Source organism: Varanus komodoensis, unplaced genomic scaffold (genome assembly GCF_004798865.1).
Source record: "Varanus komodoensis strain SLA01 unplaced genomic scaffold, ASM479886v1 scaffold91, whole genome shotgun sequence".
NCBI classification, from domain to species: Eukaryota; Metazoa; Chordata; class Lepidosauria; order Squamata; family Varanidae; genus Varanus; species Varanus komodoensis.
Genome location: NW_025336610.1, coordinates 303,606 through 331,506, shown reverse-complemented (window position 1 = coordinate 331,506; position 27,901 = coordinate 303,606). Strand labels below are relative to the sequence as shown.

Sequence of the window (27,901 nt, the reverse complement as noted above, 5' to 3'; positions counted from 1 at the left end):
CTGGGCCTCGTGGCACGCAGAGCCCCTGCCCTCGTTGAGGCGGCCGCCGGGCTCCAGCCCGGCCCTGCAGCGTCCCCTTCTGAGGGGCCTCGGGAGCCGGTCTGCGCGGGGCTCAGCGAGAGAGGATCACTTTTCCTTCCTGAGCTAAATATACTGAGCGACAGCTGCTTCCCCCGCCGGCATCCCTGGGGGAGAGCAGGCCGCACGGAGCGCCGTGCGCGGCCCGTCCAGATGACATTGCCTGGCTGCCCATGGAGGTCACGGCTGTGTGGGGGGAGGCGCTCTGCCTCCCGCCCCGCCGCTTGGCCTGGCCGCACAGCACGCCCCCGCCCGTCGCCCCGGTCCTGGAGCATCCCGCGAAGGGCTCCCCCCCGGCCCGTGCTCACGTGTTGAGCTGTGACCGGGCAGGGCTCCCTCGGCCCTCGTTTCAGGTGCTGTGGCTGCAAAATGTGGCCGGGCTGCCAGCCAGCGCGGCATTCTAGGGAAAGGAAAAGGATGCCGAGGGCCACTCTCGGATCCTGCCCTTCCCGGCATGGCGCCTCCTTCCGTCCCTCTTCCTCTGCGCCTGCCCTCCTCCCTCACTGCTCCTCTTCGGGTCCCAGACAAGCGCAGGCCTCACTCGCGGCGGCGGCTCGTGCACCGAAGAGCAGCCGGCCACAAATAAAGGCGGGAGGAAGCGGAAGGGAGCGGGGCTCTCCCGGGAGCGCCTTTGGCGTCCCCGCGGCTGGCGCCCTGCCTCGCTCGTGCTCATGTGCGCGCACACATGCGGACGGCCACAGAACCCTGCGCACCTCTGGGTCCCGCGTGGCGGGTGGCCGAGCGCCCAGTGTGGCTTGTCCTGCCGACCTGGCCCGCCTCCCCCAGCTCTCCTTGCTTTGCTGGGTGTTTGCCTGCGTGCCCCCTGCCCTCCTGATCGTGACCTCACCCCCTGCATCGGAGGGGGCGGCTTCCACCCCCGCCCCCTCCGTTAGCCCATTCCCAAAAGGGCCTGTGAAGGTGCAAGCCAAGCCGCCGAGGCCCCTGCCAGGAGAAGCCGCTCTTCTGGGCTGGCCCCTCGGCTGCGGAGGACCCCTGAGCCGGAAGGGTTTGCGCGTGGGCTTCCCCGGTGCCCCCTCCCCCACGCCACTGCTTCTGCTGTCACAGCCAGAGCTGTGAGGGGCTCAGGCTTTAGTGCTGCTGCCCGGGGCTGGTGGAGGCGCCTGAACAAGCGTGCCGTGCCCACGGAGCCGTGCGCCCTTTGCTAGCCTGGCAGGCACTCCTTTGGGAAGCGCATGAGCAAAGCGGGCTCTTGTGAGGTGGTCGCTCGCTGAGGGCTCAGGTGGGACGCACCTGCTGGCCCACCTGGAATAGAGGGAGGCCCTGCGTTGGCTCCCGCTTCCTGGCCAGGCACCCCGACAACCGCCTTCCAGTCCCCACAGTAATCGGACCTGGCCGTGGTGCCTGTGTCTCGCTCGCTCGCCCGCCCGCCTACGGCGCCTGGCCACGGCTGCTCATGGGATGACCCCGTCGGGGCTGCTGGGTGCTCTGCCCTCCCCATGCTGCCCCACACCCTTGTCTGGGGCTCGTGGATGCAGAGCAGCGCAGCGCAGCTGGCGCCCCCTCTGTGCTCTCCCTGCCTTTGCGGCCAGGGTTTGCCGCATTGCTCTCGGGAGTGGGCAGTCCCCAGACGCGCAGCCCCTGCCCGTGCCAGTGGCAGAGCTGCGTTCTCGGGGTGGGCCCGCTTGCCGTCTGGCCCCCATGGGGGAATGCCGCTCCCATTTTTTTCTCCTGCATGCCAGGTCGGGGGCGAAGCGTGGGGGGTGGCGTCGCTCTCCCCCGTCCCTGCCGCCCATCCCGGGGACTCTGCAAGAGGCCAGGCACTGGGGGCGTGGGGGGGGCAGGCTGGCATCGGCCGACAGCCGGCACTGTCCCTCCAGCTCCAGCTGGGGCGTGTGGGAGACTGACAAGAGTCACACACAGCGCTGCTTGGAAACCAGGAGGCCTGTGGGGCAGGTGGCCGGAGGGGACGGGCCTGGGAAGCCCCCCCCACACACACACACGCACAGCAGGGGAAGGGGGAGATGGTTCCGGGCACCGAGCCGCTCTCGTCCCCACCCGTCACCGGCCGGTCTTTCTGCTGCGTGTGGCAGACCCAGGCGCTACGCCGCGTGTCCTCCCGCCCCAGCCGGAGCGCGGTGGAGGCCCAGGGCGGCGGCCTGCGTGGCGCCCGAGCATGTGTGGCCCGGTGGCAGAGGCGCCTTGGCCGGAGCAGCAGCCCGCTGGCTGGGGCGCGCTCAGCACCTCGCTTGGCCGCGGCTCTGTGTCATCCGGGCCTGGGCGTCGTGGGGCTCCGAGCTTGCAAGCCCCCCCTGCGGCCTGCAGCCCAGTGCCGAGGAGGCGGCCAGCCCTGCGCGCGGCTCCGTCCCCCCGCAGGAACCCCCCCCTCATGTGAACTTCCTGGGAGCCGGCCAGAGCCCGGGGGCAGGGATGCGGCTGCCCGTGGGCCGGCCTCTGGGCCTCCCTCGGCAGGGAAGGGCGAGCGCAGTGGGCTGCCACCTCCGTTCCCCCACAGCCAGCTCGGGCGCTCCCCGGGGCTGGGGGAGGTCGCCGCGCGTGGGCCGCCGGGCCCTCGGGCCCCTCCTTGGAACCCCACAGCCGCGTGTGTCGGGATCGCCATTAATTGGCAGGTGTTAAGATGCGGGAAGGAAGCGAGAGATGCGACCCGTTCCACCTGCTTCGGCTGCAGCTCTCCAAGGCGATGGTGCGGTTTATTCTTAGCAGGCCAGAAGCAAGGCTGGATTAGCAGTTCACACAGGATGGCCAGGTCTCCTCTCCTGGGCCTCTTCTCTTCGCTTTTCTCCGGCCCTCTTGCCCTTCCTGCCTGCTGACCAGATCTGGTGGGGGCACTGGTGCCTCCCCATGGATGTTCTGGGTCAGCCGCCCCAACTCGGAGATCTTCGTGGCAGAAAAGCGGTCCCCCTCCCAGCCGTACATTTCAGACAACGTCGTGGGGGGCGCAGGGGAGAGGGCTGGATGAGGAGAGGCAGCGCTTGCGAGCAGGGCTGCCTTTCCCCTCGCAGCTCAGGGCCTGGCGGAGGGCAGTCGCTCCGTCGTGTGTGTCCGCTGTGCCTCGAGGGGGGCTCGTGCCTGCCCACGGGTGGCAGCCGTGGCCGGGCAGCCCAGCCGCCACGGCCGGCCCCCCTTCCCTGCGGTGCCCTCAGGAATGGCCCGCGGGAAGAAGCGCTCCGCTGGGCAGAGCCTCCTCTGGCCGAGGCCCCTGCGAGGGCGAGCGGCCCCGGAGTGACGGGCCCCTTTGCGCTGGCCAGGCACGAAGCAGAAGGAGGTGCGCGGGGGGCCCACGGACTGATGCCAAGGGGTCGTGTCCCGCTGTTGCGGATGCCCCGTCCGACAGCCCCGGGAACCGGCCAGGCGTCCCTTGGCTCGGGCGGCCCTTTCCGGATCCAGCGCCTTTCCGCGTGCCGTCGGGCGCACGGCGGCTCCTGGTGGCTGACTCTGTGCCGTGTTTTCCCAGTTCCTGCGGGAAGACTTGAACTACCACGACCCGGCCGCCAAGCACAGCACTTTCCACGGCGAGGACAAGCTCATCAGCGTCGAGGACCTGTGGAAGGCTTGGAAGGCGTCTGAAGGTAAGCCCGGCGTGGCGCCTGCGTGGTCCGGGTGCCCCGCGGGGGAAGCGGAGGCTGGTCAGCTGCAGAAGGGCTGCGCTCTAGAGGCCGGGCCCGGAGTGGGAGCCTGGCCCACAGCACAGTGCGAGAAGCGTCATCCTGGGAAAAGCAAGGGCCCGCACCGGGGCTGGGGGTCCTTCGGCACCATCGCTGGCCCGAGCCTCCCGGAAGGCCGGGGCGGGAGCAGGCCTCCTCGGTGCTTCAGCTTCCCGACGCCCCGGGAGGGCAAGGGCCGCCCTTGGTCCTTTTGGGGTCTGTCCCCTTTTAATTGCAACATCCCGGTCGCCGTTCTTCTCCCTCCTGCGAAGGGGCTGCCGCCTTCCCTGCGTCGATCGGCCTGGCCAGGCCAGGCCAGGCCCCGAGAGTCCCTGCTCCCCGGCACTGCCGCCGCCCCGGCTGGGGCTGGCATGGACAGGCCGCTGCCGTGCGAGCAGCGAGCAGGCCCTTCTGGCCCGGGGCTGACTGGCACGGGCGTGCAGCGACTCCTGACGAAGCTGCGGCACTCGGCCGCTGCTCCGCGGCGTGCCCGGCTTGTGTGCCTCCACCGCCCCGTCAGCCCCTCTGGGCGGCTGGTGGTTCGAACGGGCGCCTTGCCGAAGGAAGGCTTCACCGGAGCCGCCCAGGCCTGTGCTCTGGAAAGGGTCAGCTGACCGGCCCTCTGCCGGCCTGGCGCTGCCCACGGGTCAGACCCCGGACCGGAGCCGTTGCTGGGGAGAGAACCGGCGCATTCGTGCGGTGCAGGATCCAGGAAGGCTCTGGCGGGACTGAGCCGCAGTGCGAGGCATCCGTGCTTTCCTGGAGCCGTTCCAGCCGGTGTTCCCGGGGTGGCTGGTGCAGGCCAGGCTGGCAGTCGCCGCGTCCCAAGCGGGGACGCTCCGGCCTGAAACGCCCGCCCTCTGCCTCTGCCTCGCCCCACCCTCATTTTCTGACAAGAATGCCTGCGTGCGTTGATGACAGTATATAACCAGGGGAAAGACAAATGTGAAACCAATGTTTTGAAAAAATCACCCTGTCCCTCCAGCAATCCAGGGGGAAACAGTAAAAGCTCCAATGCCCGACCCATATAAGAGGGCCCTGGAATAAGTGGGGTTGCGTGTGATTTCGGGGGTTCTGCAAGTTCATGTGACAAAAGTGGGACCCCCCCTGGGACCCCCCCCCCGGGTCACGGCACAGTCCTGCTCTGGCAGAAGGGCCCTGGGTGCTCCCTCCTGCCTCTGGCCACTCGGTCGCCATCCCGCTCTGAGCAGCCCTCTGAGCTCTTCTGGACAAGCCCGTGTGTTTCGCCTTCCTTTGCAAAGGTGCCCCGGACAGCGGGAGGCGAAGCCGAGGGCTGGGACCCCTCAGCGGGTCCCACTGGGATGGCCTTGGGAAAGGGGAGGGAGGGGCGCAGGTGCGGAGGTGGGGCAGGCAGAGGAAATGGGGGGCGACGGATCCCGCGGGCGTGAGATGGGGCAGGCTAAAAGTGCTGTGCACCCGGCCCCGTCTCTGCCCCGGGGGAGGGCTCGGGGCAGTCGCCGGGGTGGGGGGCTTTTCCTTTCTGCAATCCTGCAGGAAGAGGAGGCCAGTGCACTGCTGCCTCTGCAGCAGCTAGGCCTCAGTGAGGTCATGCCCGAAGCGTGTGGGTTGCTCAGATACGCAGCACGACGAAGCGCGGATGGGACGGGTTCTGGCACTTGATCGCCACAGGAGTGCGGATCCAGACGTGTCTGTGGAAGCAGCCACCGCTCGCGTCTCATCCGCCGGGGCCGGGCCCTTCGGGGCCGCCCCTCCTGGCGCTCGTGTTTCCCACGGCAGTGGGACTCAGGCTCTGAAGCAGAAGTGGGGGCGCCTCCTTGGGCTGGAGGGCCCCGCTCTGTTTCGGGGGTGCTGTTGAGCAGCCTGCCCCAGCCTCCCAGACACGGTTGGACCGTAGCACCCAGAATCCCCGATCAGTGGCCCAGCTGGACGGGAATTCCGGAGCCGCAGGCCAAGCGCCTCGGAAGTTCTGGGGGGGGGCAAGGGACCCGAGGGTCACCTGTGCGCCTCCGGCGGCATGTGCCGGCCCGCCCCTGCTGCCAGCGAGGAGGCCAGAGGAGACGCGCTTCAGCCCGTGTGGGGGGGAGCAGCCGCCCAAAGCCAGGAAGCGGCGAGCTGCCTGCGGCTGAGGAAAGTGGGGGGGACCCAGGGCAGCGGCCGGGGCCCTCTGGGGAGCCCCACAGGGCCAGAGTGAGGCCAGGATGTCTGTGGGCTTCCAGAGCTGCTCCGAGGGAATTTCTAGACTGCAGACTTTCCAATTAGCCTCCCGCAGGAGTTGCTTCTGGTCGTGCTTAACCGGTTTTTGCTGGCGGTGGCTTTTGGCCACGAACACGGCTTCCAGAGCGCGGCTCCATCTTGTGCTGGCTCCTCTGCCAGCGACTGGAGCCGCTGCCCCCAAAGCGCCAGCTGTGCTCTGTGTGCCTGAGGGTCCCTTGGGTCGCCTGGACGCCTCTTTCCTCCGGTTCTGAGGGCTCGGCCTCTCGGGCAGGGCCTGCTGCTCTGGGCTCGCTTCCAGGCGTTCCGTCACGTGGACCGGGGAGGTTGCGGGTTGCAGGGAAGCAACGGGGAATGCCGCCGGAGCCAGCCGGGGGGCGTGGGGGCTGGAACCCTGCCTTGAAGCACAGCTCAGCTCCCTCCCGCTTGCCTGGAGGCTGCTTTGGGCACAGGCGGTTTCCCCGGGCCGGAGGTCATGCCAGGTCCGCGGGGCGGGGGAGACGGCCTTTGCCTGCCCGGTGAGAGTGAGGCCGAGGCTGGTCCTCGGCCCCCGGGCAAGGGCAGCGTCCAGCGGCGCTACCCTTTCCCCCTCCGGATCGTCAGCAACTGGGGGTCGCTCCTGTATCTGCCAGATCTGCCTGATCTTTGGGCCGCTTGAGTTTGCTTTGAGGGATGAAATTGCGTCCGCCGGGTTTGACGTTGGAGGAGGAGAGGTCGCAGCTGCTCCCGGAAACAGACCCAAGCCGGCGGGGGCTGGAAGGCTCCTGTGGCTCACCTTGCCCCCGCCCCCCGGCCAGAGGAGGAGCTCTCTGGACCCCGGGCGCAGGCATTCCTCGGGACCCTGCAAAGACGGGGGTGCCAGCACCTCCCTTGGGCACAGTGCCCTGGTGCTGAGCAGCCCTCGCAGCCAGGCAGCCGGCTGCGCCCGGCACGCGCATGACTCACTCACCGCAGTCGGAAAACAACGCGCCCGACAGCGTGCGCTCCTGCGCACCTCTGTGCCGGGATGCGATGTGGTTCCAGCCCAGCTCCAGTCGCCACACCCAGGAGAAGGGAGAAGAGCAGGCCGGGGCGGCCGAAACTGGCAGGGCTGGTACAGCTGTTGATGATGATGATGATCGATCGATCGATTGATGGATGACTTTCAGTACTGCCCAATAGCAGCAGCTTTCCCAGCAGTTCGCACCTGGGATGCTTAGCTTGGAAGAAAGGCAAACGAAGGGAGAGGCAAAGTGGGCCGAGGGACCCCTTTTCTCCCTCTTCCGCCAGACCCGGGGGCTCCCCCGGGGGGCCGCGTGGTGGGAGAGTCAGGGCTGCCCCAGGGAAGCCTCACGGAGCACACGCCTGGGCCACCGAACTCACTGCCACGGGCTGCGGCTGACGATCGGGGCGGCTTTGAAAGGGCACGAGCCCCTTTCCTGCTGCCGTTGGCCATTCGCCCCAAGGCCTTCTGCCGATCTCCAGCGTCAGGGACTGCTGGGGAACATGGGTGGGGGCATCCCCCTTCGGCAGCTGGCTGGCCAGAGGGCTGGCGTGGGTCTGTCCTCTGCCTTGCCCGGCCTTGGGTCTCTCTCCCTCAGATGGATGGAGGGATATACGAAGTGTGTCCAACTCCATACTGAAATGGATCCCAGAGTGGTGACAGAAAAGCAGAAGAAAGCATTCAGACAAGCCGTCAGTGGGAAACGGTGGGCGGGGGCAGAAGGTGCTTTTACAGGCCAGCTGTGGCTGAAGCACCAGTCCTCATGGCCCCACAGCGCCCCAGAAAACGGCTTCCCCTCCCCAGCACCCCCAGTCTCCGCACTCTTCCTGCCCAGCTGCCACCCACCCGCCCCAGCTCTCTTCCTCCTCCTCTTCCTCCTGGCTTCCAGGGTAGACCAAAAGGGGGAGAGGGGGGCAGCGCAGCTCGGCAGATGGGCCGGACCGTGCCAGGTGTCCCCCACGACCGCCCCATGCCCCTGCCTGGCTTTTTCCCAGCACACCTTCCTGGGAGGGCGGGCGCTGACCCCCCCCCCCGCCGCCGCGAGGGCCGCTCCTGCCGCTGCTCCGGCCGCCTGCAGCCCATCAGGTCCCGGTCGGCTTCGATCAGGCGCACCTTGCGGCTCCCGGGACGCTTCGTCTGCCTGTCGCACCCCCTGCGCGCACCTGGGTGCGTGGTGCAGCCTTACTGCATGCGCGGGGCTGAGGGCCAGCAGAGGACGGGGCGGCGTGCCTTTTCCGTGGCGCTGGAGGCGCCTCCCGGCAGGGCTCGGCTGGGGAAGAGTCTCCGCGAGGTCCGCGGGGGCGGGAGGACGGCAGCGGCCAGGGCCGGGCGGTGGGGGGCACGGAGCCCTGCAGGGCCTCTGCCCAGTCTGGCCAGCGTGGCCACTGACGCGGCCTTCTGCTCCCCCTCCTGCAGTGTACAACTGGACCGTGGACGAGGTGGTGCAGTGGCTGATCAACTACGTGGAACTGCCCCAGTACGAGGACACCTTCCGCAAGCTGCAGCTGACGGGGCACGCCATGCCCAGGTCCGTGGGGCGCAGGGCCCGGCGGAGGGTGTCTCTGCACGCGGGGGGGGTCGCCCTCACAGTCTTCCTGAACGAGGGTCGGCGCCTCTCGCCCCTTCACCACAACGCAGGCTCCGCGGTGCCGCCTGCGCCAGGTGAGGGGGCTCGACGCGGACGCCCTGCTGCGGCAGCCTCGCCGTGCCCCCTTGCCTCTTGGCAGCTCCCCGTGCCGGTTTTCTGTTCCGGTGGGCCTGGGCCCGGGACGGCCCTGCGACTGGCAGTGTGGCCCCGCTGGGAGGGTCCCTGAGCCGCCAGAGCGCCGGTGGAGTGGCCCGCTGGCCAGCCCTGTGCCCCGCTCACTGCCTTTCCCCGTTCCTGGCGCTTGCTGGTTTGGGGGTGCAGTGGGTCCTGCTCGCCAGAACCCCGGTTCTGCCTTTGGCAGAGCCGTGCTGCCTCACGAGTCGCCCTTCAGGGCGCTGCGTGGCTCCGGCCGGGGTGCTGGGCTGGGGCCCCGGAGCGCCGAGTCCTGGTCTCCACCCAGCCCTGGCCGGTTAGCCGTGGCCCCAGGGGCCCCGAATGCCGAGGGAGCCACGTGGAGGTCGGCTCCCCGAGTGCTGGCAGCTGCTGCCTCGGGGAGCCGCCAGGCCGGGCCACGTGTCCGTGCGGAGCGCCTCCCCCCCGGCCGAGTCGTGCCGTGACCCTCCTGCCGCCTCCCCCCTCGCAGGCTGGCCATAACGAACGCCACCATGACGGGAGCGGTGCTGAAGATGACCGACCGGAGCCACCGGCAGAAGCTGCAGCTGAAGGCGCTGGACACCGTGCTGTTTGGGCCTCCTCTGCGTGAGTGCCGGCCTTGCGGGGGCCGAGGCGGGGAATGGGCCTGCCCGGGGCTCGTACTGCGGGGGCGGGCGCAGAGGCTGCAGCGGCTCCTCCGGAAGGCCCGGCCGGCGCCCCCGAGTCGGGCCCAAGGTGCAGGAGCGGAGCAGCGAGCCACGGTCCTCGGCGTGCAAGGGGGGGCTCGGACGGGGGGGGGTACGGCGGCCAGCTTGCCGCGGGGCTTTCCCTTTGCGTGTGGGTTGGCCGGAGCTGCGCGGGCGGCAGGGGGCGGCTGGGCTGGGCTGGGCTGGGCTCTTGCCGCGTGGGGTCCGTCCGTCTGGCAGCGTTGGCCTTGAGCGGACGTGGGCGCTTCTGGCCCCCGGCCCCCGGCCCGGGACTGCACTTCTGCCGCCTCCCTCTAGAAAGCCCAGGTCGTGCCGGATGCCCGTGTGGCTGTGTATGGTGCATGCATTGCGCTTTGGGCCCGCTCTTCTGTGTTCCAAGCCCCTTAGCAGGGCATGGGGATAAGAGGGGTGAAGAGACGCCCGCTGGCCGTGGCCGCGGCTGGAGCAGGCAGGGCCCTCGGAGCCCCCCCGCTCTCTCACTGCCAGCAGGTAACGGGGCGGCACCGCGCGTCTCCCTGCACGTGGGGCGGTGAGGACAGGGCCCCCGTTCAACGGCCAAGAGCGGAGCGGCAGCCTTGGGGCGGCTCTGCCCGCGGCCTCATCCTGGTGCCGTGGGGTGCTGTCCACGGCCAAAGGCCAGCCGGAAGCAGCTTGTGCACAAGGAGTCCAGTGCACGACCTGTAGAACTGGGGCTGTGGGGCAGCCGGCAGAACCTGTGGGGGTTGCCCCCCCCCCCCCCCCAGCCTGGCCTGGCCTGGTCTGGTCTTTCCACGGGCATTTCTGGGGATGTCGCTGGAGCCCGGAGCGCTGCCCTTACAGGTGGGACAGCAGGCTCCCCGGAAGCTCTATGGGAACGCGGCTCTGAGGGGAGTGCTCCCCCCCCCCCCCGGTGGCTTTTATAGTGAGATGCAGAAGCGGCGAGAGCTTTCTCCTCGGCAGGCAGAGGTGCTGCCTGCCGCCCCAGTCTCCACGGCCTCCTCTGCCAAGAGCAGCTCGGCAGCTCGTTCTACCACCTGCTCTAAATGGGGGTACGAGGCGGCTGCAGCCTCAGGGACCCCCTTCCTAGCGGTGTTTTTCTGGGCTATCCAGAAAAACACTTATCCCAAGGCGCCTTCGGTTTCGCAAGGGTTGAGTGTTGAGTCGCCTTTCACAATCCCCAGTTTCTGGGGTTGGCCCCCCTTTTCAATTTTTGCTCCCCCCCCCTTATGTGTGTGAATATTTGCATGCGTTATTTCAAAGGGGCTTTGGCCGCATTTGTGCCACTTGGGGCCCTGGAGACACTCGGCTGTGCTTGCGGGGACTCGGGGTGGGCACTGTGCGGGGTTCGGGTCTGGGTGCCTGTTGGGCCACCTGGAACTGCGGGAAAGTCAGTTTCCCCCTTTCCCAGGCAGCAGGTGCCCGCTGGGAGCAGGAGCGGGTGGCGCCTGTTGCCCCGCTTGTGGCCGGGCCCTCGGCCTTCACGGGGAGCAGCTCCTCTCCTGCGCTTGCCCCGAGGGCCTCCGCCTCAGGAGGCTGCGCAGCTGCAGCTCCGGGACTCGGGGAGAAATCGGGGGAGCTTAGAGCGTAGCACCGCAGAGCGGGAAGGGGCCGTGAAGGCCATCGGCCCGGCCCCTGTGGTTGCAGGGCCACACGCCACGCCACCCCAGCAGCTTCCTTCCGATGGCGCTGGCTGCCCGGGCCGGGCCGCCTGGCCTGCTGCCGCTTCCCTGCCGGATGGGGGTCCGTCCCAGCCGACTCGTAGCTGTGCAGGCGCCTGTTGCTGAGCGGGGCGGGCGAGTTCGCGGATGCGAGTGCCGGCTGGCCTGCAGCGCTCGTGGCCTGCTTGTCACGCCTCGCGCTGTCTCCCCGCGCGGGGTCCGAGCATCAGCAGTGGTCCCAGTCGGGGAAGACAGCGCGGTGGCCCCTTCCCTTTGGCTCCTGACCCCGGCACCGGCCGGCGCACGGTGCTTTCGCAGCGGGGACTCGGCACTCCCGGGATGGTTATCCGGCTTGCCCTCGCCTCTCCCTGGAGCGCACGGCCCGCCGCAGCAGCTGCCTGTCTCGCGAGGGTCTCCCGGGCCGAGGCCAAAGTCCTTCTTGACAAGCAGCGCCTGGGGGGCCGGGGGGTTGGGAGCAACTGTCAGGTGTCTCTGCTCCAGGATGTCCGGGATCTTTTTCACGGTCCCTTGAACTTTGACAAACACCGCATTTTCTTGTTGCCGGGCGCCAGGTGGCTGTGCAGCCCAGGTCTGCCGGATTCGGCGCCCTGTTCATCCACCGCACGCAGCGGAAGGTTCGCCTGCCAGGCAGCCAGGTGGAAAAGCGGGCAGGGAAGCAAGCCAGGGGGAGCGCTTCCGCGGCCCCCCCCGGGGGAAGGTCCTCCTTCAGGCCACGCTCTGCGAAGCGGTGGGATTCCCCACCACGAGGCGCGGTGATGCGCCCCAACCCCAGTGGCCTCTAAAGGGGATTAGAGCAGGAGGCGGGGGAGGCAGGGCCAGGGCTGGGGAAGCGTGGCCCAGCCGGGAGGCTGCGGAAAGGTGGCGAACCTGGCTTGGCCGGCTCGGGGTCGGGGAGCTGTGCGGCCCGTGCCCGGCTTCCCGCCTCCGCAGCCGCTTTCGGGTGGCACTCGGTCTCCAAGGGCTCCCGGCGTCTGTTTACTGCTGGCATTTCCGCGATCCCGTTGCCATGGAAGGGCCGCTCAGGCTGCACGGCGTGAATGGCGGGGGGCTGCAGCAGGCTGCGGGCTGGGAGGGGGGTGGGCCCACGGCCCTGTCGCCGTCACACTGCCTGGCTGGCTCCCAGGCCCTGCCCCGCTGGAGGGCTGCGGCAGCCCCGAGGGGGCCGGCGGTCCGGTGGCCAGCGCCTTCCGAGAGGAGCGGCCCTTTTCGGAGGCGGCACCAGCTGCAAAAGGTGCGGCAGCCGGGGAGCAGCGCTGCCGAGGGGGAGCGACCGTGTGCGTGTGAAAAGAGCGAGCAAGAGGGGGAGATTTCTGTGCATTGGAGGCGCTGCAGGGAAGGCATGTGACTTGGGAGTCTTGTTCCCTGGCCCGTCGCAGTGCCGTTCTTACTCTTCCTCACACCAGGATTCAGCTTTGCTCCCCTTCACACAATCCTAGAATGGCAGAGCTGGAAGGGGCCAGAAGGCCCTCGGGTCCAACCCCCTGCTGCTGCAGGACACCAAGCCACACCATCCCACTCGGGGGGCTGTCCAGGTTCTCCTTGAATGTCTCCAGGGCGGGAAGGCCCCCCCACCTCTCTGGGCAGCTGGTTGCACTGCCGTGTTGCTCTGACAGTCGCTCCCCCTCGGCAGCGCTACTCCCAGGTTCATCTTTTCCCCCTTTTTGAAGATAGGGACAATGTTAGCCCTTCCCCGGTCGTCTGGCACCTCTCCAGTGTTCCAGGATCGATCGAAGGCAAGAGCCAGTGGCTCCGAGAGCTCCTCTGCTCGCTCTTCTGTGCTGCTGGGATGGAGCCCATCGGGCCCTGGCGGTTTGGCCGTGCTCATTCCACCTAGGTATTCCCTGGCCAGGTGTCGCTCTGGGGCTGCCGTCCCTCCCATTCAGCTTGTGCTTCCTCCTCATGGTAGATGTTTTGTGGGAGAAGACTGGGGCGAGGCAGGAATCGAGCGCCTCCGCCTTCTCCTTGGCACCTGCGATCATTTTGCCACCCACTTTCAGTAGCCGGACGCCTTTCTCTTTCAGATGTGCTTGTTCTGGACATCTTTGAAGAAGTCTGTCTTGTTGTCACCGTCCCTCGCTAGTCTCAGCTCATGCCCTGCTTCAGCCCTCCGGGTGCCGTCCCTGCAGCACTTCACTCCCTTTAAGCCAAGCCAGATGCTTTCAGCGGGGCTGCTAAGTTCTCTGTCTTGTATTTCTGCTCTTGCATACAGTGTGTCTCCACCTCCTTTTTTGTCCTTTCTATTTTTCTTGAGCAGTTTGTATCCATCAAGTGTAGAATTCCAGTCATGTGAGTCATCCCACCAAGTTTCCCTCCTTCCCGTAAGGCTGTATTTGCCCCCGTGCAGGATGAGCTCCGGCTCGTGCTGCTTGATTCCCATTCTCTGGGCACAGGTGTCGAGGCGCTGGCGTTCCTCCTCGCGGTGCCCTGGTGTTCTTCCTGCCCTTCTGGGGGGCTGGTGCTGGGCCCCGCTTGGGGTTTTTCCTCTGCCGGAGCGTGTGAGTCCGTGCCAGGGGGTGGCATGTGCTGCTGTACGGCTCCCCCTCCCGACAGCCTTTACGTCCAGCTCGGCTGAGGGGCTTTCCCACGTGGTGGCCAAGCATCGGCCCCCCGTTCTGTGTGGGGCGCAGCCCCTCCTCTGCCGGGAGCCCCTCCTCCAGGAAGCCCAGCTGGGGTCCTGGCGCGCACGTCTCCCTCCACGGCACCCCCATCGTGGCCAGGCATTCACCCGCAGGATTTTCCGTTGGCCGGCGGTTCCTCCTCCACATACCGGGAGGGCTGAGGAGGAGACGCTCTGGGCCCCGGTGCTTTTGATTTCCCCCTCGGAGCTTCGAGGGCTGATGCTGTTTCAGCGAAGCGTCTCCTGGCGGTGTCGTCGGCTCCCACGTGGAAGAGGAGGGAGGGGTGTTTGGCAGTGTCAGGGGGTTGCATGAGTTGTGTGAACTCGTTGGCGATATCTTTAATCGTGGCGCCAGGGAGACCACATGCTTGGCGGTCCTCTGGGTCGTGGCGGCACGCACACGTCTCCCTTCCGTGTGGCACGGAGCCTCCCACAACGAACACTCTTTGCTTACGGTTGCTAGCGCAGGCTGTGACGCTTCTCCCGCTGGGTTGGCTGGCGTTGCCCAGCTGTGGGCTCTTCCAGATTTCAGGGAGTGATGTGCCCACTCCAGGTCTACCAAGAAGGAGATTATTTATTACTGCAATAATATCCAAATGCCGGCTGGACTCCCATTACATTGAGCAGCGAGCCTCTGACTGACTCTGCACGGCGGGGCCCCGATCCGCTGGTCCCAGGACGAAACAGCAGAGTCCCCCCGAAGGGAGTCGGAGGCAGAGGGCAAGGGAAGCGGCTGGCTTTTATAGGCCACACGTGCGAGCAGCATCCTGGACAGCTGAAAGACACGGTTTGTTGACACAGGTGCGAAGAGATGAGGAAGCAGAGGGAGCTGGCGGGCAGCGTGTCCTTCTGCACAGCTCGCCCGTCACCGGCGCCTGTGCTTGCCTCGAGCTGCAGAAGCCGTGCCTGGGGAGCGACGGCCAGGGCCCGTCCTTGCACCGGCTGAGTGGTGGCCGGGGGAGCGCCCTGGCTCCAAGCGAGCGGGCCGCCGGGGCCGGGGAACGCTGGCCGGCGCTCCCTTGCACTCCGGGAGGCAACCAGGCTTCCGCCAGGGAAAGGGCTGGGGACCAGGCTGGTTTCTGGGGCTCGGGGCTCTTGCGCCGCTTGCCCGGGCGGTTCTTGCCTCTGCGCTGCTCTCGGCTGTCGCAGCCCCACCGCCCTGCCGCGAAACTCTCCACCGCCTATTCCCCGGAGGTGCACACTGTCTGCTCCAGCGCCCTCACCTTCCCGCTCGCAGGCGCCGCCCACGCTGGCCACGGCGCTCGCAGGCGCTGCGGGCCGGCTGCGCTGCGGAGCCTTCCTGGCTCGTCCGGTCTGTGGCCCGTGCCTCCCCGTCCCCCCAGAAGGCAGCAACGCAGTCCGACCAGCAGACGGGAGGGCGCTGCAAGGAAGAAAACGAAGAGGAAGCGAGCGGGGTGGGTAGGGGAAGAAACAACAAGGAAAAGATTTAAAAATGAAACGAGGAATGTGAGGGAGCTCTCTCGGCCAACTCCGCCACCCGACTCTTGCATGGCCTCCTGCTTGCTCCCCCTCGGCGCCTGGCTGCTCACATCCCGGGTCCCTCGATCAACCCGCAGCTTCCCCTCATCTGCTCACTCGGCGTCCGGAACCGGAACCTCCTGCCCGGCCCTGAGAAGCACCGATGAGGAGGCTGTGCTGGCAGTGGACGGCTTGCCCGGGCTGCTGGGGGAGCAGAGGAAAGTGGGACCCTGCATCCGCCGCTCACCCCCCTTTCACCCTCTGCACGCCCCCCCTCGCTGCAGCAGGTGGGCGGAAAGCTTCCGCAGCAGGCGGGGCAGGCGGGCCTTCATGGGGGAACGGGGCACCGGAGGCCAGAATACCAGTCAGACTAGTCGGCACCCTCTGGAGGGGCGAGGCGGGCCCCCCCCCCCATCTGTGTCCAGCTCTGGGGACCTGCAGGGCCTCTTGCCCGGAGAGGCTGGCAGCGGACCGTGTGGCCTGGGCACTGGCACGGTGCCCTGCCGCTGAGCCGCGGGCGGTGCAGGGCGAGGGGGCTCCCCGCGTGGAACTAGCCGGTGGCGCCGAGCTGTGGTGCCAGAGGTCACATCAGCGGCACGGTTCAAAGCGGGGGATTCTGAGCTCGTGCCCCCTGTGATGATAAAACGGAGAGGGGGCTGGAAAGGAGGCCTGCCCGGCCCCGGCCCCCCGTGCGAGGCTCGTGCCGGGCAGGTTCGGCGTTTCGCTGCAGGTGCTGTGCTGGAGCGTCTGTGGGGCCGCTCCCGGGCAGTCCTCGGTGAGCCTCCTGCGGCCTCGGCTCCTCTTGTGGGATCCCCGCAACGGCGCAGGGGGAGGCAGCGAGCAGAAGACCTGTCGCAGGGAAGGGCTTGCAGAAGCCGGCCGGCCAGGCCCCTCTGTCCTGCTGGTGTGCCAGGTCCCGGCCAGGCAGCCCTGAGCGGTGGGGGGCGGCGTTGCGGCTGCTGCCTGGTGACGCCGAGCCGGTGGAAAACTACTTACTTGGCAAGAGGGTAACAAAAAGCATTTGAAAAGGCTCCAGGGAGAGGAAGGATTAAGTGGCGGAATCGGAAGGGGGCGGTTAAACAAACAAGCGTGCCCTACATAGAACGAGGCGGTGGCTCTCCCGGGGCCAAGGAAGAGAGGGGCTCCCCGGCGCTGGAGCGGGGCCCTCTCCCCTGCCAGAGGAGCCTTTGGGGCGACGCTGGAAGTCGCCGGCACCACCTGCCCCCCGCACTCAGGCTGGTCCCGTGCCCAGCCCGGGGGAGCTGGCTCTCGGGGCAGGGACTTCTGGCCTGGCCAGTCCGCCGACGCGCCTCTCCTGCAGCTTAGTGGCTGGCCACAGGGCCAGAAGCCACGGGGGCTGGTCACGCTTTCCGTTTTGCTCGCCGTTCTTGCCTTCGGCCCTGCTGACCGCCTGTGGGCTGGACGAGTTCCCGTCCCTGGCCCTGGAGGGCCACTCCTTCCGCCGGGTCAGGTCTTTTCTGCCCGAGGGGGCGCTGGCATCGGCGCCTCGATCATCGCCATCATCTGGCACTTGTCCCACCCAGCAGGCCGAGCCGTCCGTGCCCACCCAGCGATGGCTCTGCAGCTCGGGACCCTGTTACTTGTGACCGGCCAGAAATGCAGGCAATGCTGCTGCTTAATTAGTGAAAGCTAATTAAGGGCTTGAGGAGCGCATCGGTGCCACGGTGGAGTTCCAAGGCCGTTGCTTGCTTCTTTAAGAAGTTTCACAAGTAGACAAAACGGACAGTGCTAGTTCCAGTCTCACGCTAATGCAACGGAATTGGGTTTCTGGGACACTCTGGGCTGGGACTCCCCTGTGCCATCTGGGCACGCGTTCCAGCCCAGAAATTCTCGGCGCTTTGGCTGGTTGCACAGCAATTTGAAATTAGCCTTTCTATCAGTGCTTGGTGTTTGAGAGTTGCTGGTGGGGGGGAGTCCTGCCCCAGCGCCCACGGCAGCTGGCTCCGTCACGCCTCCCAGGAGCTCCAGGCCCCCTCGCTCAGCTGCCCCTGCTCCTTGCGATGGGCACCACTTCCCTCACCGGGGCAGCCGGTGCACGGCAGTCACCGGCCATGCAGGGATGGCCCTGGGCAGCTGAGGACGCATTTCTGCCCCGTGGACTTGATTGTTGATGGGGGAGGGTGGTCTCAGTCTCCCCCCCCCCCCCGTTTTTTGTGCTATTTTGCTTTTCCTGTCAAAATCGTAGGCCACCTGAGGGAGCTCAGGGCCTGAGATTGTTTCCACAGCACTAGAAAGTCCATCGTGCAGCATTCTGATGGCCACGGATTACTTTGAAAGTTGTTCAATGGCCGTTTCCCAAAAAGTAATCCGATTGCATTTGGCAGAAAGAATTGGAACTGCCCGAACCGGTCCCCTTCGCAGAATTAAGCTGTTGGAAGCATGTTCAGTGGGGCGGCCAAAATGGTTCCCAGGCTGAGATACTTGGCATCTTCCTCCAGCAGGAATTCCGTAGGTCAGTTAAGTCTCGGTAACATTTTTCCATTTGGCGTTCAGATCGCTTCAAATGAAAAACGGGGGTGATTCAGCATTCCCCACCGTCTTGCTTCTTGCTGCTGTTGCGAAGCATTTATTTCCCATCACGTTTGCGACGCTGATCCACACCCCCCAAGTGGCAGACACAGTGCCGGGCCCACAGGGACGCTCTGGCAGAGGGAGCATTAGCAAAGGGGAGCCTCCGGAATGGGCACGGGAGCTGGGCAAAGAGGCCACGAGAACAGGAGCCGTCCCGCCGTCCCCGAGTGCGGAAAGTCCTCCCCCAGCAGGGTCAAGGCAGGCTGTCGTGTCCCTGGTGCTGCGACTGGGGAGGCAGGTGGGCAGGCAGGGGTATTCCGGGGCAGCCGGCCCCCTGAGGAACGGGACGGCTCCGGCTGCGGGCCGTCAGCTGGAGGAAGGGAAGGGGCGTCCGCACCCTCTGCTGGTGAGCGCAGGCACATCCACTTTGCTCGTCCTTGTCTCTCTCCGTTTTTATTTGAGGCACGTATTTGGGCTTCCTTGAAGGGTGAGGCCCTTAGTGGTGACGGTTTAAGCATTTGTGTTGAGATTGTCCAGGGCGTGTGCCAAGTGCCAGACGCAGCAAGCCGTTCGGTTCAGCACTCGAGAAGCTCCGCCACTTCGGGGGGTGCCTGATCTGATCTTGGTTCCAGTCTAAAGCAGGATTCAGAGGCATCGTGTGCCTCGGTCAGTCCCATGCAGAGTCCGTGAAGGGCTCTCCCTGTCGAGCCTTCTGAAGGAACGCAGCCTGCCAGATTTCTTTCTGGCAGGAGCCTTAGTCCTGGGAGAACCTCCTCGTCTTTTGGCAGCAGGATCGGGTGGCGCTGGCCAGCAGAGTGGCCCTGCCTGTGCGGATAACTTTGGACAAATACCAGGCAGATGGGTGTCGGGGGTTTCGTACACGGAGAGTTCCGGATTGCAGGAGGATAGGTGCAGGGGCTTTTCTGGTAGGCAAAACCCACGTTGATTTTGGGAAGGGAGGAGAGATGAAAGTTGACTCCCGATGGAGACTATGGAACCACATCCAAAACGGGGGCAGAGGATGTGGGGGAGCAGAGAGGCAAGGTCTGCGGACGGAGGTGACGGAGAGGCGCAGGAAGAGGAGCAGTGGGTGGAATGGAGAAGGGCAGCATTCCGGGGAGCGCTTGGGGTGCTTCCCGACAAGGATCTTCCAGCACCTCTGCCCCTTTCCCTCGGAAACAAATCTTGGAGCGGCTTGCCAATGCATACGAACACGCTGAACGAAATGGAAGGAAGGAGTTACTTTTGCTGCTTGAACTGCCTCTCTTGGTGCTTCGCTTCAGTAGTTCATCGGTGCAGCTTGAACCAGCGTCCGTGAGCGGGGTGGTGTGAACAGGGGTCCTGCAACGGCAGCAGGTGGGACCAGCGGCCCTCATGGTTCCTTCCAGCTCTGCTGTTCTACGAGTCCAAGTAGTTGGAACTGCTGAACAGAGTTAGTTCGACTGATGGGGAGTCGTGTGAGCGAGGTGGCATGAGCTGGTGTCCGGCAACAGCGGGGGGGGGGGACCGGCTGGCCCCCTCGGCCCCTTCCAGCCCTGCTCTCCTGGGATTCCATGGCTCCTGCGGGGAAGCTCAGCCTGGGCTTGCTGGAAGGCGCCGCGTGTTGGTCTGGAACCAACCAACCAACCTCCGCCACGCTGGCCCCGGAGCAGCGTCTCCCTTCAGGCTCCCCCGACCGATCGAGCTGCCGGGCCAGGCTTGGGTCCTCTGCGCGTGTCTGCGAGGCCCTGAGCCCCTTGAGGCGAGCGATCCCCTGGTCCCCCGCAGCCGGCCGAACTGCTGCGCAGGCGTGCCCCCGTCAGAACCATGCCTGCTGGCCGGCTTGGGCCGTGGGCCTCCTTCCCTCGCTGCCCGCCCGCCCTCGGTCGTGGCACGGCACGGCCAGGCCCCGGCTGTCACCGTGCGGCGAGCGGGCGGCCACGCCAGGCCTGCGTGCGCTCCTCAGCCGTGCAAAGGGGGGGCGTTCAGCCACGGGGGAGTGGGGGGGGCGGCTCGCCTGTGGGAGTCACAGGGACGGCGATCTGCCCCGTGCTTGCCTGGGGACAGAAGCCCGGGACTCGCCTCACGGCGGCCTGCCATCTCTGCCTCCCACGCGCGATGTGCGATGCCTCACAGGAGTGCGCCTTCTGCATCAGCATGGCCAAGAGCCCTCCAGATGCTCGGCTTCCTTCGCCTGAGAGGCAGGGAGGCAGCCCGGGGTCTTGCGTGGGGTGCCGTGTGGGGTGGGGGGTGCTGGAGCCGGCAGAGCATGCGTGGGGCTGAAGGAGGGGTCTGCGAGGGGCGCTGCGTGTTGGGGCATTGCTGCGGGGGGATCAGTACTCAGCCCAGCGGTCACTTCTCGGAACTCCCCTTTGTTTGGGCCCCGTCCTTTGGGGGGGCTTTGGGGAGGAATGCGCCGCCTCCCTGCCTGCCAGCCCTCCCACTGGGCAGCCCCCCCGCTGATGCTGCGCCGTGGGTCCATCCCTGAGGGGCGCCCCTGCTCCTAGCCCCCTCCCCCATGGCTGACCCTCGGGGTTGCGCCTCCGCTTCCTCAGCTCAGCATCGGAGCTGCCCCGTTGTGAGCCCCCATCCCCCCCCCCCCGGTCTGGATCCGAGTGCCCTGGATCACGTGCCGAGAGCAGCTGCTCCGCTCGGTACCGGCGTGTGCTTAGGGGAACAGAGAAAGGCGGGTGGAGGGGGCCTCGGGAAAGACGCCTGCTGCTTTGAAGCCGGGGAATCATGCTCGAGGTTGTTTGTGGGGCCGGAGCGCAAAGGTGCGTGCGCATCCCACGTCATCCCGGGGGTGATGTTTGTGGGCCGGAGTCCAGACAAAGCCGAGCGTTGCGGTGACGCTGGCCCCGCGTCCGGGCCCCGTGGTCCAGGCATGCGGCACTCCTGCCTCGCCTCGGCTCACCCCGGGAGCGCGGCGGCTCCTGCCCCGTCGCCCTGTGCCGGCGAGGCTCCTCCGCCTGCCGGGTCCTGCCCGGCCTCGCGGGCTGCCTGCCTGCCTGCGTCCAGAGGCTTCCCGGGAGTGCCGCCGCCGCTGCCAGCCACCGAGCTTCCCGGCTGGAGCCAGCGTGTGGGGTGAGGCGGGGCGGGGGGCACGGGCCGGGGGCCGCCTGCTCTGACGGCGCCGCTGCCCGGCTCTCGCTCCCGCAGTGACGCGCCACAGCCACCTGAAGGACTTCATGCTGGTGGTCTCCATCGTCATCGGGGTGGGCGGCTGCTGGTTCGCCTACATCCAGAACCGCTACTCCAAGGAGCACCTGCGCAAGATGATGAAGGACCTGGAGGGGCTGCACCGCGCCGAGCAGAGTCTGCACGATCTCCAGGAGCGGTGAGCGCCCGGCCGGGGGCCAGAGGCCGTTTCCCCCGCTCGCGCCGGGCTCCCCGCTGCGGGGTGGGGGCCGGCCCTTGACCACGGCAGCGCAGGATGGGGCCTGGCCGTGACCAGGCTCCCCGTGCCGGCTGCCTCTGTCCCCTCGCCTCCCCGTGGAGGGGCCGGCGGGACCTGCTCTGGGCACCCAGTGAGCTCCGTGAATTCCCGCAGCCCGTGGTTCGGAGGCAGGGGAAACGGCCTCTGACGGCCCTCCCTGGCAAGGCGCCGGCCATCCCGCTGCCCTACCCTGTCCTGGCCAGCCCCCTTCCCGGGCCCCCGGAGTGGTGGCCGAGCAGTCGGCCCTGGCCAGAGCGCCCTTCACGCCCGGCAGGGCAGCCCAGCGAGGGACCCTCAGACCAGCCCGTCCGCCTTGGTCTCCGGCGGGCAGGGGCAGCCCTCCGGGCTGGTGGCCGTGTGGAGGGGGTCCAGCGTGGCCAGAGCCGCGTGGGCGGTGGCAGTGGCCGCCCTGGAGGGCGGGTCGGTGGCTTTCCGGATCCACAGAGCTTTCAGTGGGACGAGCAGAGCTGCAGCATGGGGGGGAGTCCCCGCCTGGGCCCCCCGCCCTGCCTCTCTTCGCCCCAGACGCTCTGCATGCCTGGCGCAGCTCCTGGCACGTGCTCTCCTCCCCCCTCCCCCTCCCCGCGGTGCCCCCCGTCCCGTCCCGTCCAGGCTGCAGAAGGCCCAGGAGGAGCACCGCACGGTGGAGGTGGAGAAGGTCTCCCTGGAGAAGCGGCTGCAGGACGAGATCAGCATCGCCAAGCAGGAGGCGCACCGGCTGCGCGAGCTGCGCGAGGGCACCGAGAACGAGCTCAGCCGGCAGAAGTACGCCGAGCAGGAGCTGGAGCAGGTGCGGCCGGCGGCCGGGCAGCCCGGCGGGGGGGGGGCGGGGCCCCCACGGGGCCCGGGCACGGCCTGGCGCCCCGGCCCGCCCGCCCAGCCTGCCCTGCCCCCGCAGGTGCGCGTGGCGCTGCGCAACGCCGAGCAGGAGCTGGAGTCGCACAGCGGCTGGGCGGCCCCGGAGGCCCTGCAGAAGTGGCTGCAGCTGACGCACGAGGTGGAGGTGCGGTACTACAACGTCAAGAAGCAGAACGCCGAGCGGCAGCTGCTGCTGGCCAAGGAGGGGGTGAGTGCCGGGGGCGCCTGCCTCCCCCCCGCGGGGGCCCGCCCGGGGCGCTCTGCTGCTGGCCTCCGGCGGGAGCGAGGACGCCTGCGCCCGGGACGAGCCGAGCCGGAGTGCCGAGTGGGGGCGGATGGGGCCAGCCGGGAGGCGCCTCTGGCTGCGGTGGGCCCCCTCCCTCCGTGCGAGGGGGCCTGGATAGAGATGGAAGGGCCGACGGCAGGGCGGGGGGGGATCCAGCCACCGGGGGCCCTGGGTGGCGTGGGGGCCAGGCTTCCTCGCTGCCCCAAGGCTCAGCCCGGCAAGCCCTGTGTGCGGTTCAGTGGAGCTGGGGACAGGGGGCGCCCCCCAGGCAGCGGCTGAGCAGGGTCTCCAGGCCCAGCCCGGGGTGTGAGGAGCAGCTCCTCCGAGGCCTCGCGCAACCCCTCGCCCTCGCCCCCGTCCAGGCGGAGAAGATCAAGAAGAAGCGCAGCACGCTCTTCGGGACGTTCCACGTGGCCCACAGCTCATCCCTGGACGACGTGGACCACAAGATCCTCACGGCCAAGTGAGTGCCCCCGGGCGGCCGTTCTCTGCAGCGCCACCCGCCCCGGCCCCACGTCCGTCCCCCCCCAGCCCCACGTCCCGGCCCCAGTCGCTTCTGCTCACATCCATTCCCCCTCCAGCAGGTGGGCTCCGAAGGCGGCCGGAGCAGGAGCTGTGTGACGTGGGGTGGGCCCGGGGCAGTGGGGGGTGGCTCCCAAGCGCCGGCCTCCTTGGGGGGGGGCGGGCGCTCTCTCCTGTCCCCGTTCGAGGGCAGCCCGGCCGTGAGGAGACGGCGTGGGGGGCGCTGTGGAGGCCGCTGTGCGGCAGGCCCCGCTGAGCCACGATCCGGGGGCTTCTGCAGGACAGCCCCGGTGCAGTGGGGGAGCTGAGCATCCTCACGGTGCTGCGGGGGGGAGGCAGGGCGGCTTCCGCCTCCGCTCGGCTTGCAGGTGGGGCCCCTTCCCGGGTCTGGGGTCTGGGGTGGCAGAGGGGCGCGGCGGAAGATGAGGCCCTGGGGTGCAGGATGTGGGCCGCTGCGCCAGCCGGCACGCTTGCCCCCTGCTCCAGGGGAGGGGGCTCTTGGGGAGGGAGGACTCTGCCCCACCCCGCCCCACGACCCCTCGCTGGCCCACAGCCCCCCGACCCCCGCGGCGCCTCCCCCCGCAGGCAAGCGCTGAGCGAGGTGACGGCGGCCCTGCGCGAGCGGCTCCACCGGTGGCAGCAGATCGAGGCGCTGTGCGGCTTCCACATCGTCAGCAACCCCGGCATCCACACGCTGGTGGCCGCCCTCAACATCGACCCTACCTGGGTCGGGGCCCCCGCGCGGTCCGGCGGCCCCCACTTCATCCTGACCGACGACGTGGACGACCTGGACGAGGAGCTTGTCTCCCCGCTCTCCATGCAGTGTAGGTCCCCTGGGCCCAGCGGGCGGGGGCATCCGGGGTGCCTGCCGGGAGCAGGCCTGGGGCCCGGCGTGCCGGGGGAGCCGCAGGGGCTCTTGGGCATGGCGGGGGGGCGGGCAGCCCCAGGCCACGGGGGCCAATCCCTCCCCGCAGAGCTGCTTCCCGGCCCGAGCAGCCGCGTGCTGGCCCACTCCGTGAGACCGGGCCCGCGGCCCAGGTGGCGCGCTCCTGCAGCAAGGGACCCCTGAGCATTTGCCGGCCCGGGGTGCTCTGGGGAGCGGCAGGGAGGCGCTTCGCCTGCAGGGACATGTGACGGGGGGGAGCCCCGGGAGGCCAGGGGGCCCCGGCGCGCTCCTGCGGAGGCGGAGGAATGGTGTGGGGCCAGCGTCACTCCGGCGCAGGCCGGTTAGGAGCCACCTGTGGGGGCGGGGGTGGGGGACAGGCGGTGTCGGGGGTGCTGCCTCCCCCAGGAGTGCCGGCGCGAGGTGGGGGTCCCCTGCCAGTGACGCCTCTCTCTCTCCCCCGACCTCCTCCCGATCGGCTCCTGCCAGACGCTGCCTTGCTCTTGGGGCGCAGGCTCAGCGACCGCCCGCCTTTCTGCTCGGAGGATCGGTCCTGGAAGTTCCCCGGTTTGAGGATTGCGCTCTTGGCTTCTCTCTCCTGCTGTACTAAACCCACAGCGGGCGGAGGAGCCAGGCGCCCCGTTGCCCCGCAGCCTCGCCGCACCAGGCACTAATCCTCACCGCGCTGCCGCCACCTCCCCCTGCTGCTCCCATGCCTCCCGAGCACCCCCCGGCGGGCCTGTGGCGGGGGGTGGGGGGCTGCGCGAGGGCACGCGGGCCCTCCCGATCCAGGGTCTGCAAGCGCGGAGGACCGGGGCAAGGTGGGGCCGCGGGGCGTGGGGAGGCCTGTGCGAGCGGGGGGGGGGGGGCCAGGCTGGCCGGGGGCTGTCCCGGAGGCGGGGCACCCCCCCCGGCCCACGCAAGGCCCCCCGGGCCCCCTCCCCCCCCCCCCGGCGCCCCCCCGGCCTGGCCCGTCAAGGGGCCTGCGCGCTCGGCTTCTCTCCGCCTGCCTGCACTCGCACTTCGCCTTTTGCACGCGGGGCACAAGGGGGCCGCCTCCGGCTGCTGTGTGCCCGGCAGCCCTGCGTCCGGGGGGGGGGGGGGGGAAAAAGGGGGGCCCCCCTGCGCCTGGCCCCATCGTTCCGGCGGCAAGGGAGAGGGTGGGACGAACGATGAAGTGAGGGACTGAGCCGGCCCCCCCGAGAGGCTGGGAAGGCAGGGGAGCCCCGGCCCACAGGGTGTCCTCGCAGCAGCCGTGGCACATGGGGCCACAGTGCCCAGCCTCTGGCTCTTGCACGGGCTGGGGCGCCTCTGTCCCGCGAGGAGGCAGGGTGGACAGCCGGTGCGGGGTGCAGGCGCCACGGGGGAGCAGCAGGGTGGCTGCCTGCCTGCCTTCTGGGTCGTCTTCCCTTCGCAGCCCCCCCCCCCCCCCCCAGACGCAGCGCCCTCCTCGGGGAACGAGGCAGGCCCCACAGCCCTGGGAGGAAAGCGGCAGGAGGGGGGCTGCACGGGGAGGGCCCCACCAGCCCGCCCTCGCCTGCCCTAACTGCCCGCCCGCCTGACTCGCTCTTAGGAACAGCCACCAGGCTGCGAGCCCGAGGGGCTCCTCGGGGTGCCCTGCCTGCCTGCGGGCTTGCGGGGGCCCCGGCACACGTCGCGACCGGTTCCTGGCCCTCCCCGTCCCGGCGAGGCCCTCCCCACGCGTGGCCCGCTCTGCGCCCCTGCGTGGCGGAGATGAGGCCGCCCGGGGCTGGCCGCCTGTGGGGAAGCTTGGCTGCAGGCCTGCCCCAGAAGAGCCCACTGGGCTCCAGGGCGGGGAGGGGCCTCCCCCCCAGCACCCCCCGGGACTGGGATACAAAGCCCCGCTGCTCAGCCAGGCAGAGGAACAAGGGGCGGGGGAGCCGAGAGGGCCCCGGGAGCGGGGCCTGGGAGAAGGCTGCTTGCGGGGCCGCGGAGCTTCTCCGGGGGCACACGCAGGCCCCGCTGACGGCGCCCCGCTCTGCTCTCTCCGTGCAGCGCCCACCCTGCCGAGCAGCCTTCGCCAGCGCCTGGTGGACCCGCAGCACTCCTTGGGATCGCAGAGGTTGGTAGAGAGCCACGCGGCCCCCGGGCAGGGCCAGGGCGAGGCGGGGGCGCTGGTCCACTACCTGCCCGGCCGGGTCGCCCTCCGCCGGATGCCCAGCCTCACTGGCAGCCAGTCCTTCAGCACCGACAGCCACCCGGCCACCACCTCTCTGCCGGCGCCGGGCGCCTCCAGCCACGCGGGCCCCTCCGCGCCCGCCTGCCACGCGCTCCCGATCCTCTACCACCACACCACCTCCTCGTACATCCTCCAGATGGACGCCCTGCCCAACCTGCCCCCTCCCGACGTCACCTCGGGGACGCGGGGGCGCGCCGAGAGCTTTGGGTTCGTGCCGCCTGCATCGGCCTGGCGTGCCGCTGGTCGCGTGCCTGCCTGTGGCTTCCCGCAGCCCCCCGGCCCCCCTCGCGATTGCGGGAGGGGCCTGCGCTTGGGGCCGGGGCCGGGGCCGGGCCCCGCTGGGGAGCCGGCCAGCGCTGGGGGAGCTAACAGACTAACGACCCCCAGGCGGCCCCCCGCTGCGCGGCCGTGCAGCTGCTCTGCTGGGCTGGGCGTGTGATTTCGGCCGCATGTTCTCCACGCAGGACGTGTGGTGTGGCGTGGCGTGGTGTGGTGTGGTGTGGCGTGCCGTGGTGTGCCCCTAATGAACTTGGTCGGGTGCAGAACTCGCTCCCTGTGCTCCACGGGAGCGCCATGCATGCTGCGGGAGGCCTGGCTGTACGGAGCAGGGAGCCCCTGCAGGCAGCGCTCGGAGCCCCAGCTGCGCGTGGGGCGGGAGGTCCTGGGGGCCGTCGCCGACGAGGTGCATAAGCGCCTCTTGCCACGCCTCCTGTGCATGCGAGGGGGGGGCAGCTCGGGGCCCCCGGGGGCACTCGAGTGGCCAGGCGGGAGCTGCGCCCGCCGCCTCCGAAGCCATTCGGAGCAGGCGCTTGCTTTTGGGCGTCCGCCCCATGGAGCCAAAGGCCGGGGGGTCATGGGAGGGCGTCCGGCCAAATGGCCAAGGGGGCCCTGCAGGTGGCTGGGGCTGCAGCGTGAGGCCTGGGCCCCCCGGGGCGGGGGGCTGCCCTCCCGACCTCGACCGGAACGTTCTCGCACGGAAGGGGGAGTGAGCCGGGGGCGAGCCGCTCGTCGTGCCCCCGCTAGTCTGGCTTCCCTGGCCGGCCTGCGACGGACGGACGGACGGATGGACGGGCTCCTGCGCGCCCCCGGCTGACCATGCTCTCCCCTCTCTCTGCCACCGCCAGAGACCTGTCCCGCTCCGACTCGGACTCGTCCATCCCGCCCGCGAGCGACGGCCAGCGCCCGGCTCCCAAGCTGCCTCCCCCTCGGCCGGCGCTGCACGGCCGGCCCGCGGAGGAGGCCCCCGGCGGCGGGGGTGCGTGGCCCGTGGAGCCACCCGTGGCCGAGAGCCCGCGGCCGAGGAAGAAGGCCCTGCTGCTGAACCACGGCCTGGAGAAGGCGGCCGGCCTGGAGAAGGCGGCCAGCCTGGGCGAGCTCGGCGCCGCGGGGGCCCGGCCCGGCCCCGCCAACTCCTCGCGCTCGCACAGCCCCAGCTCCACCGAGCCCGACACGCCCTCCCCCACGGCCGAGGGGCGCGCCGCCAACGGCACCAAGGGCGGCAGCCGCATCCCGCACCTGGCCCCCAAGAAGAGCGCGGCCGCCGAGGACGACAGCGGCTCCACGGGCGAGGAGGGCGACCCCGGGCCGGGCCGCAAGAAGTTCCCCCTGAAGATCTTCAAGAAGCCCAAGAAGTAGCGCCGGGGGGAGCGCACACTGGGACAAGCCCCCAGCCCGGGGCGGGGCAGGGGAGCACGCCCCCCGGGGCCCTTGCGGCGCACGGAGCCACGCAGCTATTTATTCCGGGGCGGCCCGGCCCGCCCCCCCCCCGCGCTCGGCCGCAGAGCCCCCGCTTCCGCTGCGCATGGCTTCGGCTGGCTGCCCTTTCCGCCTGCACGGGCCTCGCTCGGCACGGAGGCCGCCGCCGCGCCTCCCCTCCCCTCCACTCCCGGCGATGGTGGGCCACGTGGGGACCGCCCGGGGGTCGCCCTGCCTCTTCGCCTCGCACTGCTTCAGCCCGGGGCCTGGCCGGGGGCGCCACGCACGGCAGGTGGCAGTCGGGGAGGCTCCGGGCCCCACCCTGGGGGAGCCTGCTGGGGAGAAGGGGCTGCGGAGAGGGCCGTGCTGGGACACTGCCCCGGGTTCACGGGGAGGGGCTCTTCTGCGGGGTGCCTGGCTGGCAGGAGCGAG

At 69.2% G+C, this 27,901-nt stretch overlaps 1 protein-coding gene across 4 annotated transcripts in view; it reads left to right on the top strand.

Moving 5' to 3' along the window:
* The window catches only part of STIM1 (stromal interaction molecule 1), a 41,893-nt gene extending 14,409 nt beyond the window's left edge, over positions 1 to 27,484 (top strand). For 2 of the 4 annotated variants that reach the window (XM_044418561.1, XM_044418560.1), the window contains exons 3-12: positions 3,512 to 3,626; positions 8,293 to 8,404; positions 9,108 to 9,223; positions 20,749 to 20,926; positions 21,638 to 21,815; positions 21,924 to 22,091; positions 22,532 to 22,632; positions 23,277 to 23,515; positions 25,591 to 25,981; positions 26,899 to 27,484. In XM_044418561.1, coding sequence (XP_044274496.1) covers positions 3,512 to 3,626; positions 8,293 to 8,404; positions 9,108 to 9,223; positions 20,749 to 20,926; positions 21,638 to 21,815; positions 21,924 to 22,091; positions 22,532 to 22,632; positions 23,277 to 23,515; positions 25,591 to 25,981; positions 26,899 to 27,409 — 2,109 coding nt within the window. In that variant the 3' untranslated portion in view covers positions 27,410 to 27,484. Of the gene's footprint in view, positions 1 to 3,511; positions 3,627 to 8,292; positions 8,405 to 9,107; positions 9,224 to 20,748; positions 20,927 to 21,637; positions 21,816 to 21,923; positions 22,092 to 22,531; positions 22,633 to 23,276; positions 23,516 to 24,063; positions 24,142 to 25,590; positions 25,982 to 26,898 lie in introns of all 4 variants that reach the window. The other 2 variants (XM_044418562.1, XM_044418563.1) reach the window with 2 other exon arrangements.
* The last annotated feature ends 417 nt before the right edge of the window (positions 27,485 to 27,901 follow it).